Source organism: Zonotrichia leucophrys, chromosome 4A (genome assembly GCF_028769735.1).
Source record: "Zonotrichia leucophrys gambelii isolate GWCS_2022_RI chromosome 4A, RI_Zleu_2.0, whole genome shotgun sequence".
Lineage (NCBI taxonomy): Eukaryota > Metazoa > Chordata > Aves > Passeriformes > Passerellidae > Zonotrichia > Zonotrichia leucophrys.
The window spans coordinates 13,298,618-13,317,500 of NC_088174.1; the positions used below are offsets into that span (position 1 = coordinate 13,298,618).

Below are 18,883 nucleotides of genomic sequence, written 5' to 3' on the forward strand. Positions count from 1 at the left end.
GCTTTAGGTGGACCACTAACAGTTTGGCTTATCTGCATGTCTGGCTGCTTAAAGATGTTCCATAATACCTTTGTAGAGGAGAATCAAGGATCTAGATATTGAAACTGCAGTTCATGGAAGGAAATTGCTCTTGCCCAGTTGATACAAGAAGTCTGTTTATGTTAATAAGTCTTACTTGACCACTGACAGTCCTGGCCATTCAGCAATGTCTTTATCAATGCATCTAGGTCTCAGGTGTTAGCTGAAGTTTATCAGGCTTTCTTTCTAAAACAGCCCCATTTCAAACAGGGTGTTTCAAGAAGTGTTTGAATGTGAAGCCAAGAGTGTGGCTTTAATTGCAGCCTTGAATGAGCTAAATCAACTTGGTTGCTTGCTTGAGAGCTTTGATGGTTTGCTGCCACTGTAAAGTTTTGCATCAGTTCTGTTCTGAAAATGGGGTTAATGGCATGTATATATGTGGCTTGATGGTAAATCTCACCAAGGGGCTGTGAATCAGAGCTGCTGCAAAGGATAAAGCAGGTATGCCTGGGAGTGAGGAATAAGAGTGGTTCAATAGCTTGGTCCTTCTTGTCCAGTTGTACCCAAAACCCCATCTTGCCCTTGTTGCTGTTCTATGGCCTGCAGCACTGCCCCTGGGTAAATGTGCTGAATAGGACCAATGAAATTATTCTGTTGGAGAAAATAACAGAAGAGTTATTCCCACCCTGATTCAGCCTTTTGAATTCCTACTTGTGGTGTAGTTGTAGAGTACATGAACCCAGAGAAGTGACTGGGAGGGTGCAGGCTGTGCAGGATGGGTTCCTGTGGTGGTGGATACAGACACAGCATGTGCTGGCTCTGCTCTCCTCAGCTCCTGTGGCCCTTCAGGAACCTTTTGGGACATGGGTTCTGTGTCAGAGTGGTGTAGCTGCTCTCCTCTGTATTAGGAAAGCTCAGATGCCTAACTAGATGGAGCTTAAAATAACAAAGACTACTTCAGCAATCACAAGCTGATCTTTTATAAACTGTGGACAGTCCCAACAGAACTATTTAAAATCTAAAATAGGTTGCTGGTGAGGGAAGCAAATATGGGTGGGGAAACTGAATATTAAAAAGAAGTGTAGAACTGAGCCATTTAGGGGAAATCCTGTGTTTTAGGGAACTGTGACCTAAATAGATATGAAAATTTAGTGAGCCTAAATGAGACCCTGTACTGAAAGGAAGTTGCAGGATTTGTCTAGCGTGCTGGAAATGATAAAGCTGAAAATCACAGGATGATGAAACAGCTTTAGCTCATACTTGACTGTGCATGTAGTTAAATTTGGAGGGATGGCTCATAGTCTGGGCAGTCAGATCCCACAGTAAGACTGTGTTCTAGCTCCTAGAAGTCTGGCCATTGTTCAGAGGTTCAGTGAGGGCTGTGAGCTGGCCAAGAACTTGATGTGCCACACCCAGGCCATGCTCTGGGTGTCTAGAACAGGCAGCCCTGTGTTCAGCTCCCCTCCCTGTAACAGAGCTAAACTGCTAGGAGTCTCTTAGTTGAAGGCCAGAGAGAAGCACGTGAAACAAGATAAGCTTGCTCTTTTTATCTAAATGTGAGTCCTTTAGAAGGAAGAGCTTGGCCACAGCTGTTATCTTCATGCTCTTTTCCCTGTGGAAAGTGTCTGTAGTGATTAGCAGAGAGTTGGAGTGTAACAATTTTATTTGCCCTTGATTCCAAGTTACCTCTGAAACAATTCTTAACTGTAGATGAATTTAGAGACCTTTACATAGGAACTGAGTATTTAGTCTGTTAGCTCATGAACCTCAAGTACTTGCTGCACATGTGATGCCTCAATGCAGGTCACACTTGTCTTGTTAGCATCCTGTCTTGACCTTGTTTTGAGCTCCTTCCAGCAAAGTAGGTGCTTGTGAATTTGGCAGGCATTCACTGGATGCTATGTTTGGAAAGCTCATTGACTTTTTGGGAACATATCCTGGCTCCAGTCTTGCCTGATCAGCCCCTCACACTGGGTATTTGCAACCGTTAAACAGCTTTGGGAAATTCCCTGCCCTTGGCTTCAGGATGGAAGGGGAAGAACTGGACACAGGGGAGGTTGGGGTGGGGGGAAAGTTGCTTCCTAAGAGCCTTTCAGAAAACCTGAAGTGCCTCTGGTGGTGGTAGGGAGTGCAGGGACTGTTTTGCTGGTTGAGTGACTGCAGTCACAGCCAGGATCATAACACCTTTGTATGGTCTACAACATAAGGGAGGTGGCACAGAACTCTTGTTTGTAACCTGTGAGTAGGATTGCCTGGGAGGAGCACACACTAGTGTGAGGAATGTCACCCATACCACACTGATATTCAAACATGCCCCCTGCCTGCTAACTGCCCTGAGGTTGAAGAGCTTTAGCAAGGGATGTGGTTAAGGTCTGACATGTGAAATACAGCTGCCAACCCTACTATTAGTGTGCAGAGCCCATAGTAGGTGTGTATGCTTCCCCAGAGAAAAGTTCTTCTAACAGGCACAAAAAAAAAGGTGTTTACAAAACAAGCAACCTCCCCAAAACAAGACCCAAAGCTGCACAGATTGTAAAAGTTGAATGATGGCAACTGCATGTTGCTAGATTTTGCTTCAAGTTTTACCTGCTGATCCAGATGTTGTGGAAAAGGGGTTGGGGATTTTCCCCATGGTATTTTAATTTCCTAGTTTTGACTAGTAAAGGATGTTCTCTCTAAGCAGTTCAAACAACAGGTACAAAAATAGTTATTCCAAGGACTTCTTCAAACTGATTCTAAAGAAACAGAAAATGGCAATGGTAATTACTTGGAACAGTTACAGGAAAGCAAAGGGAGGTGCTTCAAGAATCTATTTATGGAAAAGGAAATGGCAAAAATAGAGGAATTGATCCATTGCACAAGGTTGGGAGTAAGTAGTGGAATAAGTGGCATACAAGTATCTGGTCATGACCGTAAATGGGTGGGGATCCACCCATGGCTGCTTCTGCTGGCTCAGTGCTCTCATCTTGCAACTCCTTTCCTCTAAGTGAAACTCCTTTGCTGTCTAGAGAGGATGGCAAGCTGCTAATAGCCAGGGTGTTCCAACACCACTGGTGGGAGGTGACTGGTTGAAAAGTAAGGAATTATATTTAAGTACCTTTAACCTGGAAACATCATGAATGATTTTGGAAGCTGTGCTGTGTGGGCGGTAGGGGAATTTTAATAATAGGTTTGAATTAATAACTTTGTAGTAGTCTTTGTAAAGTAGAACCTTGTTCCTGAAGAAGTTGCCTGCCCAAATCAGACCACTGATTAAATTGGGTAAATGGTACCTCCAGTATTCTCAAATGTGGAGATCTCCAGCCCTATGGAGCCAGCATTGGCACAGCCCTGGCTTTGAGTGCTTGTGCAGGGCACCTATGAGTGAGTGCTCGCTGGTGCTGCTGAAGGAAGGTGTCTCCAGAGCAGGGAAACATTGATTGTGAGAAAGCTGCAAAGCTGGGGCAGGGTGAATGAGTGAAGGCATCTAAAGCAAGGCAACTGCAAACAACAGACCCTTTGCATGAGGAGCAGGCTCTTTGGAAGTTTTCTTCTGAACTCTGTGAACATGGTTTGAAGGAGACCTCATTTTTAAGAGAAACTGTCCTTGAGGGTAATAAATCTGATTCTCCACCATTTGAGGAAAAAAAAATGGAATCCCTAGTTTTTATAAGGGTATCTGAAGTAGATTCCCTAACTTGATATGAATAGCTGATCTCTGGACTGATAAGCATGTCCTGCAAGGATGATCCCCTCCAACTCTGCTTAGTGATCCTCTGCTCAGGCCTCTCTGAGTGCCAGGCATCAGTCACATGCAGAGGAGCACTGAAACAGGAAGGGAGCTGTGGCTTCTCATGCTTGGTTTTGAGAACCAGATAAGCAATAAAGTGTTGTTGTGCTCTGTAGGGATTGCCTTTTCAATGGCAGCAACTGCCTTCAAGGAAACAGATTTTTTTTTTTTTTTTTTAATGGAAGCATTCCTGATTACCTCTTGCTGTATGGAAGAATTTTATTTTCCTTCTCATCACTGTGAGATAAGCAGTACAAATTAACACAGGATTATTTTGAGATTAACAGTCAAACAAATATATCAGGGCTCTGACACTACAGTATGCCAGGGTTTATATTAGAATAAATCACTTGGTTTCCTTTTTTGAAACTGACCTTTAGCATTACATATTGTAGCAGATTTTTAGTTACAGACGCATTCACACACAGAGAGACTATTCTGAGTTTGAAGGGACCCACAAAGATCATAAAGTCCAATTCTCAAGTGTATGATGTGTCGGGGGATTGAAACTGCAATCTTGGATGTTATTAGCACCATGCTCTAACCAGCTGAGCTAATCTCATTAATCACCTCAGTCAGTTTCTTGTCTTTACCCTTTTCAAGAATAGGGTTAGGTTTTCAACCACTGGGTGCAGTGACTGCTATAAACCTTGTCAGAAAATTTATGGAAATGCAGTTGGAATGGGCATAGAATTGGCTTATTTTGAACCCCTTTATTTGTTAGGTAAAGCAGAAATCCTCTGCTCTTCCAAGCTCCACATAGGAAAGCTTATTTTTTTTATGGCTGATGTGATGTAGCTGTTTCCCCCGTGCCCAGTGGTTTTAAATTGGTGCTGTGGAGGTGAGTTTTGCTGGAAGCTATGGGCAAGCACTGGCAGCATCCTTTGGTGTCTCAGTGAAGTATTAAATGCCACAGGTGACACAGACCATGTCTGCCCAGACACTGCTGCTCCCACCCTTTCTTAGGTGCTGGTGCCTCCAGCCTTTCTTTGTACACTTTTTGCAAGCAGGCTTCTCAAAGCTGTGAACTTTGTTGATCTTGCAGGCTGGTGCTCTGGCCTGCTTCCCCTTCCTGTCCCCAGCAGCATGGCTCCTGAAGCTGTGTGGGTGCTGTGGTTTGTTGCCCACACGAGCCATCTTGTCTTGCTGGGGACAAAGAGCAGTTGCTGGTGGTGGGGACACAGCTCTGGTGTGACTTTGCTCAGGTGTGGCTCCACAGCAGCTTCTCAATCCAAGCTGGCTTGCTGCCCTGCTCCTTCACAAGGAAGGAATAACACCATATGAGCACAAATTTAGTTGGATTTAGCCTGAATTCTGTTACTCACAAGAGAAATTTGTGAAGCTGGGTAGTAGCAGCTGCCCCTTCACTGCTCTGTGTCTTCAGGCTCCATGCTAAAGTCATTAGGGATGCTTTAAAGGGTGCATTCCTGCTACAGGCTGTACTTAGGTACCAAAAGAAAGCCACATACTCTACAGGATGTGAGTAGTACTACTGGCTCACTGGTCCCAGAAGTACCATGGCAGGCTTTGGGTGGTAGCTTTATTCAAATAGTGGGGTGGGTGGGATGCCTCCTGTGGAGTTACTGCATGGCCTGTGCTGCAGTCAGATGAGAAGTGCTGTGTCCCCAGCAGAGCAGGATGGGGCTGGTGCAGAGAGCTGGGAAGCTCCCAGGAGCTGCAGGGAGGGTTAACCTCTCTCTGGGGTCTGCAGGGTGGTGCCTAGGGTGTCCCTGCTGCTGTTCTGTTCCCTGATGAGCTTAGAGGTATGAAAAGGCCCTTTAAGACTGCTGGAAGGGGGCTTGGTTAATTAAGTGTAATCCTTTGAGAAATTGCAAGCGCTTTCACATGACCCGATCCCAGCCTCACCCTGACACAGAGGAGCCAGGGCTGTTCCAGCAGGGTGCTGGCACTCAGGAAGGAGCCAGATGTCTGTGAGTATGGCTGGTGCTGAGGCGTGGGGCATCACCTCTGCTTCCCCTCCAAGGCATTGCACAGCTCTGCTGTCCTTGCAGAGGGCTGTGCAGGCTGAGAGTGGTGGGAAGGGAAGTGCAGCACTGCAGAGCACTCTGCTCCACTTGCACCTTCTGAGAAACAGGGGACACTTCTTGTTAAACTCACCATATTGCTGCTGATCTTGCTAAAAAGTCAAAACTGGGCAGTTTTTGAGGTTATTAAGGTGCATTATGAGATCTTAGTTTGTGCAACTCCAGCTGGATTTGATGTGCTTCCCTGGTTGGAACTGGTGCATGGTATTGGTTTAGTGTTTTTATGTGGAGTAACTCCTGGGTAGACTGGTACCTTTCAGTGCAGTTGGTCTGGAATTTCTTTTTAACTGAGCTTGCTTCTTTTCTGTACCAGTCAAATTTGCAATAAAGTCTATGTTTTCCTTATGATACTTTCTCCAGAAATAGTCCACTGGGAAGATTCAAGCTGGGAAACAGGGAATATCTGAAGCTTGAAGCCTCCAGCCCAGCAGGGTACAACAGCTTCCTTGCCTACAGGAAATGCAGGGAGGAAAGAAGCTTTAGCTCAGGGTCAGGGTTTTGTAGAGGTCGATACTCTGTGGTGCTGACTCCACTTATTATTCTGACATGAATTTCCTAGTACTCTATTCCTGTCTCAGCTTGTGACAAACAGAATTGTCTTTTCTACCTCTCGTGCTGCTCAATGCACTGGGGCATTAGCACAGGCCATACATCCGCTACTGAGTGTGACAGGATCAGTCTTTCCTGTTTGTCCTGCCATATGCAGCTACACCTTTTCATCTCAGGAAGTTCTTATAGCACACTACCAGGAGGATTTATTCAGAAACCTGACAATTACTGCTGCTAGTAAAATTTACTTGGAATCACAGTGGGGCAGAAAGTGAGACTTGAAGGTATATGGGAAACATTAAAATACCTGAAAAGATGCTGCAGATAGGTGGCTGGTACCACTGTCTTTTAAGTGTGTCCCTTGCAGATTGCTGAACACCATGGGGAGAGGGGGCTAGTGGTGGCATGGGCCTTTGGAAAGATTTTGCTGGTCAAAGGGAGCTTTCTTTGGGTGCAGCTGCTCTGGGGCTGGAAGAGTATCTCTGCCATGCAAGAGTTTCTGTCTGTGCAGGACGTACCACGCTTGACAATACTGTCCTTGGCAGCAGGAAACTCTTTAATGTGCTCTGGCACTGGCAAGCTTTAGCAGGGTTTAGGCTGGTGGAACTATGGTAATTCCCCAAATAGAGAAGAGGAAGGGTTGCTAGTTTTCTATCTCTTTCCTGTAGCTGTTATGAAAGGAATCAGTTAAATATGAGCACTTTTTTTGGCATGTTTTTAAAATTTGATGAGTATAAATTTGCCTGTTGAAATGTGATAGTTGAATGTTCTTGCAATGTGCAAAATGGTGTCTGGAAGCATTTAATTAGTAGGTGCTTGTATGAGAGAATATTAAATGATGATGGAAAGACAACAGACTATTTAGAGGCCACCTACTAGAATAAACTTCTGTGACTTTAGGATCCAAGTAGAATTGAGAGTTACAAACATTTGCATGCTGCAGTGGGTATATTTTTAATCCTACGATGAATAAATTCAATTAATTGCTTTAGACAGAGTTTGAGTATAAATTACTGCCTTAGGATAGTATTTTTGATAAATCTGTTGATGAAATCCAGTAAGCCTTCTTAAAGCACCTCCTAAGTGTAGAAAGTTTGATAGATGTTTAGTAACAGAATATTGGGAATAGGAGGACAGTATACTTGGGAATGAGTGCTGCCACTGGACCTTGTGATTGCATCACTGGTGTGCAATGTCTGTTTTGCACATCTCTCAGCAGTGTGCACCTTACTTGTCTGGACTGACAGAGCTAAATTTGTATATGATCGGTAGTTCAAGTCAGATATATTATTGACATTTCTTTCTGTTTGCAACCCAAATTATAAACATCCCAAGGCTTATGCCATCCCTCAAACCTAGAAAAACCTTATCAGATGGCTTAGAAATACAAAATCTGATAGCTTAATGCTGGTGAATCTTGAGGCTTTTCTTAGAATAAGCACTGGCAGCAAACTAGATAGATGGTTTAAAAGTGCTTTTTGGCAGTGTCACTCTCAAGGAACGAAGCTAATTAATCTAAATTTTGATGGGACTGCATAGTGTTGCTTTATTTTGCTATAGCATTTTTATTCCTATGTGTAACATTTGTGTTGGTCAGTACTCAGCTATGAATACCTTAGTAAAGTGGTTTTACCTAAAGTGAGACTTTAAATGAATGAAGAGGAAGAAGGTAAACATGCAGTGCCTGGCACATACTCGTCTAGTAGAGATTATAGCAGTCTACAGATCTCTTGTAGCTGGTTTGAGCTGCAGGCAGAGTACATTAAATCAGTGCCTCCCATCACCTGAAACAGTAGAAACCTCCCTCTGAGCCACTTGTTGTGAACTGGAAAAACAAAACCACTCTAGCTTGGTAGGGTATGGGGAAAAATGTCTTTGTGTGTTGTTTTCACACCAATGAGCCTTAACAAAGCTCAGTTTTACAGCAAACTAGCTTCTCAGCCAAGTATTAAATTACCACTGATGGTTCAAAGTAACTAATGGTTAAAATGTCAGTGGCACAGCCCAGGATGTGCTGTGCCCCCAGCTCGTTGTGCTGACAGCTCCCAGCAGTGTGCTCTGAACGTGTTAAACCCTGCTCAGCCTGGGGAAACGGCACTACCAGGGTGTGGTTCTGCAAAACACGAGCCTGCTTCCTGTGCTATCTCAGCTTCTGCTCTCTTAGATCAGCCTGGAGCTTAAAATGCAGCCCCATTCAAGACTTTAGGTTGTTACTCATCCTGGGCACAGGGGGCTGCTGGAGGTGGTGGGGGGAAATGTGTAAATCTTCCTATTGAGTGTGTTAATTGAAGGATAATATTGGGTCAGGTAGTTTAATGGCATATAAGTGACTGACAGTGAAGGAATTTTGCTGGTTTCAGCATGGGACCTTATTTTACTGTGCTAACAAAGATGTGAATTTTAATAAGTATTCTGCATGAATTATGGAGTTACTGAAGCAGCTTTGTTTAAAATGTGGAGGTGTGATTTGTTCTCAATAACTCTTAAGAGCTATTTAGGCACACAGATGTTTCAGTTCAGTTTTCTGAGCTCAGATATTTGGCCCTTAATCACCTATGCACATGATATCAGATAAGAGTAGCTACTGTGCTTTGTCCATAAACAGTGGAGCAGAGACTATTTTCTTTCATGGTAGCTGATACATTCATGATTTAGGTGAACAGGAAATTCTTCAAAGCTAACAATATGTAAGGGGTAACTTAATGACTCATTTAATGTAACCCTTCTTATGCCTGAATGTAGCTTATGGACAGCTTTGCTCTCACTGGTGGCTGTGCTGGGTGAATCAGGCGTACAGAAGAGAGAAGCAGAAATTTGTTTCTAAGTGTAAGCAGCAAAGCTGTTTTGGGGAGCATTCAGCCCTTCTTAGAAGTGGCTAAATTCTTGTTTCACCAAAGCACCATGAAATTAGCCCATTATCAAGGCCCAGGATTCAAAGAGAATAATTTTGGGAAGGTGTACACTAAGAATTTAAGGCATCTGCATGCTATTGAAAGCTGCTAATTTAAAAAAAAACCAACTTCATTCTTAGGAGTTTAGGCCATTTGTGCTTTCCTTGCTACTTCTGTGGGATGGTTTTGCCTTAGTTTGACATTCTGTCACAAGGTTTAGAGGGCTTCAAAACCAACTTGCTCCTGATGTACTTGTTCATGATATCTTTGTTCTAGTAATGTCTAAATAACATTCCTTTTGCACGAAACAGCCAGAACTTCAACTTATGTGTACTTCAGCTTAGCTGTGCTAATCCTGCCTTTAACCTTACAGAATTTTTAGCTTAACTTGAAACAAGAAAACCTTTAGGTTTATCTCAAGCAGATATCAAGTACAAAATAGTGATGTGCCTAGTCTGAAGCAGGCTTTCTGGGAAACATCAAAAAGTATTTGTTGTAGTTACTGGTCTCTTTTGGTGCTTACCTGGATTAACTAGCAGAACATTTCTTGCTTACTGGGGAAAAAAACCTGGTTCTAGTTCTCTTGCAGTCTAGTTTCTTAGTAAACAAGATGTGAAATCTGTACAGATTTTTAGTAGAAATACAGGAATCAGAACTGCCTGTGATCATATTGGAATTATGTGGTTCTTTGAATATTTCTCTGCTTACTCTTGCTTTTTTGGTCTCCTGTGTCATGTAGTTAGCTTATAGTCCAAATATGACTTGGAGTAGCTCTCAAAGGTCTTCACAATGTAATTCCCTCTACCCTTCACCACTGGAAGCCTGGTGGAGTGTACTGATAGTATTGATTGCCCTGAAGAGCAAAAAAATTAGGATTTGTTGATCTGAGGTAAATGACTTAGCAAGAGAGAGAACTGTTAATGCAAGACTTGTGTGCTGAGGTTTGGTGCATGGTATCTTGTCTGAACAACTTCAAGCCTTGAACCTCTGTTTTCATGGGAAAATATTTTAAATAAAGCTGTTTTAATATGTACAGCTTGTGCTCAAAAATTGTGAAATATCTTTACCCTTTTCAGTTGATAGGCATGCAAGTAGAATTGGATTCTCAGGCAGCTTGGTGTGCTCACAGATCTCACTTTCCCTGGCCTAAAATTAAGGCATCTGCTTTCAGGCCAGGACAGTTTCTGTCTAGACCCAAGTATCTAAATCATGTTTCCCAGTAATTATCAGGAGTTTTGAATGGGATCAGCAGTGTTTTACACTAGCATTTGACCTGAAATGCCTCTGCTGTTTAACTGGCTTCATGAGAAGTGAAAAATGTGTGTGTGTGTCTTCCTGCTTCTGTGGGATGAAGCTGTGAACTCTTTGCTGCAGTTCCTTGCCACTTTCATGCCACAAGTGAAAATGTGATGGTGAGACATTCCTGTCAAAATAGTGCATCATATAATATTTCTTCTGGAAGACCACTGATGATCTTGCATCTAAGGCTAGTATAGTCATGAAATCTTGGTTACAATTTAAAAAAACACCTAAACAATTCCTGCAGTTTTTAGAGGTCTTTCATCTCCCTGAAAGAATTGGAAAGCAGCACTGGCAGCTCTACTGCTATGGGAATTGTTCACATGTTCATCATGCAGCCTGTGAGGGCATCCTTGCATCCTGTCTGCTTCACACCCACAGCGCCTGGAGCATGTCAGGGATTGTGCCTTTAACTTCTCCAAATACTCACAACTGGAAGTGTATTGTTATTGATCAGCCTTCTGTGGCAGACTGAGTTGTTAATGCTTCTGGAATAACTTCCTTGATTCAAACAAAAGGGTTGGATGTCTTCTTGGGTGCACCAAGTTTTGGAACATCTCTGCTTTTGTGAAAGACACCAGAATGTTCAGCTCTGGAAATGAAACTTTGTAAGATGTAAATGGCTCTCATGTGTGTCAGTACATGTGAATGTTTGACCACAGAGGACAAAAACACTGCAAAACAGGAAAGTTATATTCTACAGGAAAGCTGTGAGTGCCATGCTGGCAGAGGAGTTGGCTTTGTGCTTGCTGGCAGTGAAGTCCCTGGAAGCTTGAGAGCTGCATCCTGCTCCTGGGCAGGTCTTTGTTTTCATTTTTGGGTAGAGCATGTGTGGTAATGATGCATTTTTATCTTCCAGATCAGTGTGCGTGTTACCACCATGGATGCTGAGCTGGAGTTTGCCATCCAGCCCAACACCACAGGGAAGCAACTCTTTGATCAGGTAAGAGATGGAGCTGCAGAAGATATAATGCTGATAAAGAGATTGTAATTCTATTGAGGCAACAGCAAATAATTTCTAAAGGACTTCAAAGATTGAGTGTCACTATATGTAATAGCTTCAAGAGAACTCAGCACAGTAAGAAATTGTACTTTTTTCCAAAACTACTGCATTTTGTAATCTCCAAGACTATGTTAGGAGCTATTACTTCTAGTGAACTGAATTGGTGTTATGGCTCAGAATAGCAGTAATTGGAAAGCATTAGGTATCTGCAGTCTTAGTTTGTAAGAAAAGTCTTATGGGGGACCCAGTAAGCTATTTTCGGTTGACTTACCTGCAAGCATTGTGTAATTGATTCCAAAGAGTAGTTGGTCTCTGAACCAGGAGAGACTCAGCTGGATTTCAAATGCTGTTGTGGCCTTTAAGTGCAGGTAAAGTGATGTTCTGTACTCCCACCAGGCCCTGAGGGGAACCTCAGGAGCACTGGTGGTTGTACCACACTTCATTGGGCTGTCTGCCAGGGGTGCTTCAGCCTTCCCCAGCTTTCACTGGGCAGGGAAATTTCCTGCTGCTGTGGCCCAGGAGAAGCAGGGAGGTGTGTGCAGCCCAAAGCTGGAGCAGCAGAAGGCAGGCATTATCAGCTGCAGAGAGTGGAACTTTGTCAGACTCCACAGCAGTGTTTATCTGCTGTAATTGGCCATGGATTTGCTCCTTGGAGAGAAATGGGAACAGTAAATTCATAGCTCAAAGATATGCAAATTGAATCTTGGACTAATGACAAGATGAGAGAACTGCCAGACCAGATAGGTCAGATTTGGGTGTGGTTCAGTAGAGCTGAGCATTCTGGGGTCAGCTCTACATAGTACCTATCATAAGGAAGAGAGAAAATTAAGGGCTGATTCACTCATTGAAGTCAGCTATTTCATTTGGGGCCAGCAAATAGAATTTAAATTTTATATGTTTTTTTAGATCTTTAACCACAAACTACTGTTTTCTCTTGTACTCAGCTGGATGATTCAGCACTAGATGACATACTGCTCTTTGCAGCCCAGCCCTGAAATGGAGGGAGATCCAAAGCTTTAGTGAAAGAGCATCCTTTCATAATGGAAAAAGTAAAAAGGCTTTTGGAAAAGTTCTGAATTGCAGTGTAGTTCTCAGCTGTCTGTGTCTTACTATGTAGTAGCTCCTGCATATTTTAGCCCTGTGTGGTCTCAGATCTGACAGGTTTGGATTTATAAAAGTGAAAGCCAAGTTCTATCCAGAATCCATCTGCGCAACATGGAACTCTGCCACAGTTAGTTCATGAGAGTGCTTGCTAATGAAGCTGAGGTGACATGTCCCCAGGCTCATTAAAAAAATGAACTGTTATTTTTGGATTTTTTGGTTTTTTTAAATTTTTTTAAGGTGGTGTTCTTCATGTGGATGCTTCCCATGATTATTTTTCAATATCTGGCTTCTGCTATTATCCAAGCAAAGCACCAAGTGCTGAGAAACAATACTACTCACATCAGTAATATTTGTAATCTGCACATGATATTTTCAGTCAGCTCTAGGTCATCTGTGGTTTCTGCTGCACACTGACATTGGTGGCAGACTTGGGCTTCATCAGTTTGCCTCTGAGAAGCATCCAGCCATGTTTCCAATATAGCAGCTCTTCGTGTCTAGTAATTGATTTCACTCCTTTGTCATGCTCTTGGACAGCTGCACATTTTCCTCCCTTCAGTGCATTTCACACAGCACCTGTCTAAACAGAATTTTGTTTTGCTTTTTCCACAGTAAACACTTTGCCAAGGGAGAAAACAAATGCTGTTGCAGAACTGAGTTTCTAAGTTGAGGCAATGCTTACTTCACCTAAATTGGATTGTAGGTGAAGCTGGAAATGAGGGAGGGAAAAAAAGTGTCTGAAGCTAGTTTTAAACATTTGTTATTTCTAAAAGGTCTCATTGAAACTCATAAAACTTGCTCCATGTAGGAAAGGGATGGGCCTTTAAATGTATTGTCAGCTGTTGCATATCCAGTATTTTTCACATGACTGAGCAGTTTTTGTGTATTGGTTCCTGTAAAGGGAGTGCTGCTGTCCCTGCTGACATTGTGGCTGCTCTCTGGCTGGACATTGTTCACTCTGCCTCAGTTTCTATCCTTAGGTTAGACCATGATGGGGTGTGTGAGAACAGAGTTACTTCTGTTTATTTTCTAGCTCCCTTAAGCCATGCTGTGCCCCTGGACTTGATAATCTAGTGTTTTCTGCATGATGTTGGTTCTGAAAAAAGATCTGCTTTCATCAGTGCTTTTTGAGGGAAGGGAGAGCTCCTCTACCAAGCAGACATATGGTTTTGCTGTTGTAGGACATTGACTTCTGGTGTGAAACTTGATTTTTGACTCTTGTACAGAAAAAATTTAGGATATCCAGCGTCTTTTTGCCCTGGGGTGCCCTTTCACTTTGAAGTGTCAGTTCTGAGTTAAGCAAGAAGGAAGCTGCTAAGCATTACCAAGCTTTTTAGCTGCATGGTTACCTCAGTGCAATCTGCTGCCTTTCCTCAGTAACATTTAGGCAGTATTTTTTTTCACCTGTTGTGTAAAGGTAGATAAATGTATTCATTATGCCACACATGATTCTGGCCCACTCTGAATAGGATTCAGAAGATGTTGGAAAGCTTGTAGCTAGGTTTTAGCTTAATGAGGGGAAATTTGAGTCTAAAGTTCTGTAGTAATAATATGTGAATGGGCATGAGGTAGAAATGTTCCTGTCTACCTCTTTCCTGTTTGGTTAAATTTCAAAGTGAATTTTTGTAGTGACAGAACAATGCAGATACCTCACTGCTATGTAGGAAGTGGTTTCTGCCCCGAAGTAGCTGGCTGTAGAAATACCACTGAACAGATAAACATGTGCAGTAACATCATGATGTATTCTAGAGCTCTTCCTATTCCCTAATCTTGTAACTGTACAGCTTTAGCTTAAATATCTTAGGCTTGTGTGAAAGGACAAAACTTGGATTAAGTGAGACAGGATTGTACTGTCTGTCTGCTGCAGATTTGCTGCTGTACCTTTTAACATCAGTTGCTGAACTCCAGCATTTACTCCAGCATTTACTTACTAGCAAGAACTGTAACTGCTCCCATTCCTCAGCTGCCAGTGATGGATTAAAAGAGTAGCTCAAGGATGGGCTCTGCATGTCAGGGGTGCTGCTTATCACATAGGCTTTATCACTTCCCAGGTACCTTGAAATGTTGCTTTCCTGGGCATGCAGAGCACAGGCACTGCAACAGTGATAGCTGCTTATTTTCCTCCTTTGACCCTTTTCTGTATTGGTTTGGAGAGCAGCCAGTAAACCACAGCAGTGCTTTGCATTGTGTCTTCTACACAGCAAAGATTAACCTGTTGTCTGGTGAAAAATCTTAGTTATTTGTTGCTGTGGATGGCTTTGAAATTGTCTCTCCAATCTTTTGCCCCTCAAACTTCGTTTTTTTGGTTTAAAAAAAAGGCATTAAAAACCCCTCCCTTTTCTGGGTAGTTTGAATCACTGAGCATCCAATCTCCTTAAAGGTGATTTCTGTCCCATTAAGAGCCATGAAGACAAGTCACAGGTTAAAGAAAATTCACATGAGAAACTTCAGTAGCTATCACTTCAAACTTTAAAAACATGTGGTTAACCTTCCAAAGATGCTTTTCCTCATTATTGTAAGCTTTTGGGGTCAAAACTAAGCTTGTAATAGAAATGTGTGCTTATGGGTTAAAATGATAATAAGTATCTCTCTGCACCCTTTAAACCTGATGCTGTGTTATATGTTCAGCATTAAGTCTTATGCATTTTCTTTTTAATTCTTAAGGTTTTTTCAGATTTCATTAAGAGCCAGATCTCTTGAGATTCTGATGTTGTGTGCCCTGGCTTGTCTTGCCTTGCTTTTCTATCTCCATGGCCACTAAGGTGTTGTGCAGCTTGAAACCTTGGTAATGCTTAGCAGCTTCCTCCTTGTTTATCTGCTGCAGTGAATTTAGTGGTTTTGTAGAATACCAGTTTGGTTTTGTAGAGTACCAATTTGTCAGACTTCTTTCATGTTTGCTTAAGTGTACAGCACAGGCTGATCAAAACCCTCTTGAATTTTGAGTGACTTCATCTGAGTTGAGCAGTGTTTGGTGTCTCATGGCCTGAAAACGAAGCTTTTTGAGGAGGGAGAATGTAAGAAATCTTTAGCTACTATTAGGTCCTACCTAATGGTGTTTAAACACATATGAAATGGCTCTGGAACACCTAATCCACTGGGTGAAAGCACTGAAATCAAAACTCACTAAGGTAGTTTCATGGTAGAAAGCAGCAAGTCTCAGGATGGTGGCTGCTTGCCCCAGCAAACCCCAGAACTCTTGTCCCTGTGCTGAAGGCTTGTGGTTGAGCAGTATGAAAACGTGTCTCAAATTTCACAGGAGCATGTGGAAACTTTCTGACTTTTAGAAAAGCAGTAGTTCCAACCAAAAATGGACTGCTTGTTGCTAAAGATGTCAATGGCAAACTGTAGTAAGTACAAAAACTCAAAGATCCTGTTAGTTTAGAACTCTGGCATTTTAGCACTTTGGAAGGGAAAACTAGAAGTACATCCACCAGCTAAATGGAGGGGGAACAATTGAATATTTGTGGCTGTAAATGGAGTCTAACCTGGGTACTGTATTAGGGTACATGGAAGACCCCATTCTAAGCTGTTTTTGACTGGCATATGAAACTGCAGGTGTGGCACCAGTTCAGAGCTCCTCCAGCAATTAGGTTAGCTGGCAGTTTTCTCTCAGATATACTTGACATGTCTGTCATAGAGAGGGAGAGAGACCTACCTCATCTTTAACTAGGGCCCATTCAAGGCACTTGTCCCATGATATAGCCTGAGATATTTGGCCTTTGATGCAGGAACATGATCCAAGTGCTACGCCTTTTCCTCTGCTTGCATGCTTTGCTCCTGCCTGTGTGTAAATAGTGCTTTCATCAGAATCTGTACTTGTTTGCCAGTGTGGTGTTGTGTTTCCTGGGCTGAGAATGACAGCCATTTTCAGTCATCATCTTGATGCTAAAATTTACATTTAAGAGGCTGCTTATGGCTCCCTCTTCTGCTGTGGAATAGCACCCAATGGCAGGAACAGAGTTCAGAGGGAGCTGGGTGAGTGCTGAGGGGAAGGACAGGAATTGTCATGCAGACCTAGAAAACATGGAATAAGATGGAATGAGAGAAAAGGCTCCCTGAAAGATCTTCTGTTTCTTCTCTGAACATAAATAAAAAACCCCTACTAATGTGTGCTTAGACTTTTTGCAGAGGATGAAGTGAGTCACCAGAAAGGCACCTTTTTCCCTATGTCAGCATGGCTTACTGAATAGAATTTTAAGCTAAAAGTAGTAGTCAATTAAAGTTTTGTAGTAGCTGGTCAAGGTACCATGGGGCAGCTGGATTTTAAGGCTGCATCCAATCTGTTGCCCATTGTAAAATGAGCTTTACCCAGCAAGCTAAACAAGACCCAGGGACTGACTTAATGCTCCCCCTGGAATGAAGAAAAGATGCTGCTCTCCAGATGGATGAGAGTGTAAATTTTAGGTATTTAAGTATTGTGGTCTGTGTTAAACAGACTGTCTATTCTCCCATCCTTTGTGCCAGCCCTTCTCCATCCCTAGCCACTGCCAGTAGCTGTTTGCTTTTTGGAACATCTCACAGTTCATTAGGGCTCTGAATGCTGTACACCCCCAGACATAATTATGCTGCTGCCAGCCAGATTCCTTGCAGCTGTAGAAAGCTGTTTCTTCTTCATGCTTTTCTCCTTGCTAAATGGAACTAAATAGCCTGCTAAAGCTGAGGAGGGAGGAGGACTGTCCTCCCTGCCTTAGTTCAGTGGCAGCTTGGGACTGTGATGGTGAGTGCTGTGCTGTGTCCCCTCTTTCTGCCCCCAGCTCATTCTTGTCTCCGCCATTGCTGTGCAGGCTTCTACTGTGGAATAAAAGTCCTTTTGTGTGGGACCACAGTGTGGAGCCTTTCAGCTCCTTGCTGGCAGCCCGGCCTGTTCAATTCCCAGGCATAAGCTGCTGTCAAGTGGAAGAGAGGAAAGCAGACCCATGCAGTCGAGTGAGGAGCTCCCATCCCATTCATATGTTAATGATTCCAAGAACAGAGCTCTAGGACAGCCTTTCTTCCCCTCCTTGAACCATCTGCTTCCTATCACAGAATCACAGAATATGCTGGCTTGGAAGGGACCCACAAGGATCACTGAGTCCAGCTTTTGGCCTTGCACAGGACCATCCTCAAGAATCACAACATGTGCCTGACAGCATTGTCCAAATGTTTCTTAAACTGTCAGGCTTGCTGCTGTGACCACTTCCCTGGGGAGCCCCCCAACCACCTTCTGGGTGAAGAATCTTTTTTTCTGGTATCCAACCTAATCAGGTTGACAATTTCAGGCCATTCCCCTGAGTTTGGTCAGTGGTCACCACAGGGAAGTGATCAGTGCCTGCCTCTCCTCTTCCCCTCATGAGGAAGTTGTAGAGTGTGATGAGGTCTCCCCTCAGTCTTCTCCAGGTTGAATGGACCAAGTGCCCTCAGCTGTTCCTCATAGGGCTTCCCCTCAGAGCCCTTCATCTTCATTGTCCCCTTTAGACCCTCTCTAATATTTTAATATTAGATATTAATATCTTTCTTATATTGAAGTGACCAAAACTTCATGTATATAGCAAACCCTGCTTCTTGTCCAAAAGCCTCATCAGCTGTGTGATGCACAAGTGATCTGCATCCCCCTGGACCTGCAGGGGCTCTAGCCCAGCTCTCCTGTTCATGTTCAAGCAAGGACAGGCTGAATAATTTCAGGAACCCCAGTGGGATGATGTACATGGACTACATGCTCTAGTGTAGGTTTTGTCTGTGTGTGTGTCACCAGTGGCACGCCTCTGCTGAAAACTGCATTTGGTTTTTTTGAAAGGAACAAAGGCCCTAATGCTGCTTTTGAAAGGCCAGATGAAGTGTCTGATCCAAGCCCTAAACAATCTAATTAGTGATGTGTTTGTGGGGAACCTAGGTCTTTGGTGTTGTATCTTGCCAAAGTAGAGCCCACATCAGAAGGGAACAGAGTGCACCTTTGGGCAGTACAAAATTATATTAACTGACCTGGCAGCTGGTTTTCACAGGGCAAGTCAGTCTCTGCACCAATGTTAGCCCCTTGCTGCACCCTGTGGCATGTCCCAGGCTTTTCAGGGCACAAAGGGGGATGTCTTGATAGCAATCAGGCTTTGGAGAAACTTCCCCCTCTTTTTAACCAACAGTGGCCCTGTACTGCAGTAGTCTTGCTGCCCCACCATGAGGTTCTTGTTTCTTGTCACAACATATCTGTAAAGCCTTCTTAATTCCTATTTACATG

The 18,883-nt window shown here is 43.2% G+C and overlaps 1 protein-coding gene across 1 annotated transcript in view; it reads left to right on the forward strand.

Moving 5' to 3' along the window:
• MSN (moesin) overlaps positions 1–18,883 on the forward strand; it is a 40,570-nt gene that overhangs the window by 10,673 nt on the left and 11,014 nt on the right. The window contains exon 2 of the mRNA XM_064712620.1: positions 11,431–11,514. Coding sequence (XP_064568690.1) covers positions 11,431–11,514 — 84 coding nt within the window. The remainder of the gene's footprint in view (positions 1–11,430; positions 11,515–18,883) is intronic.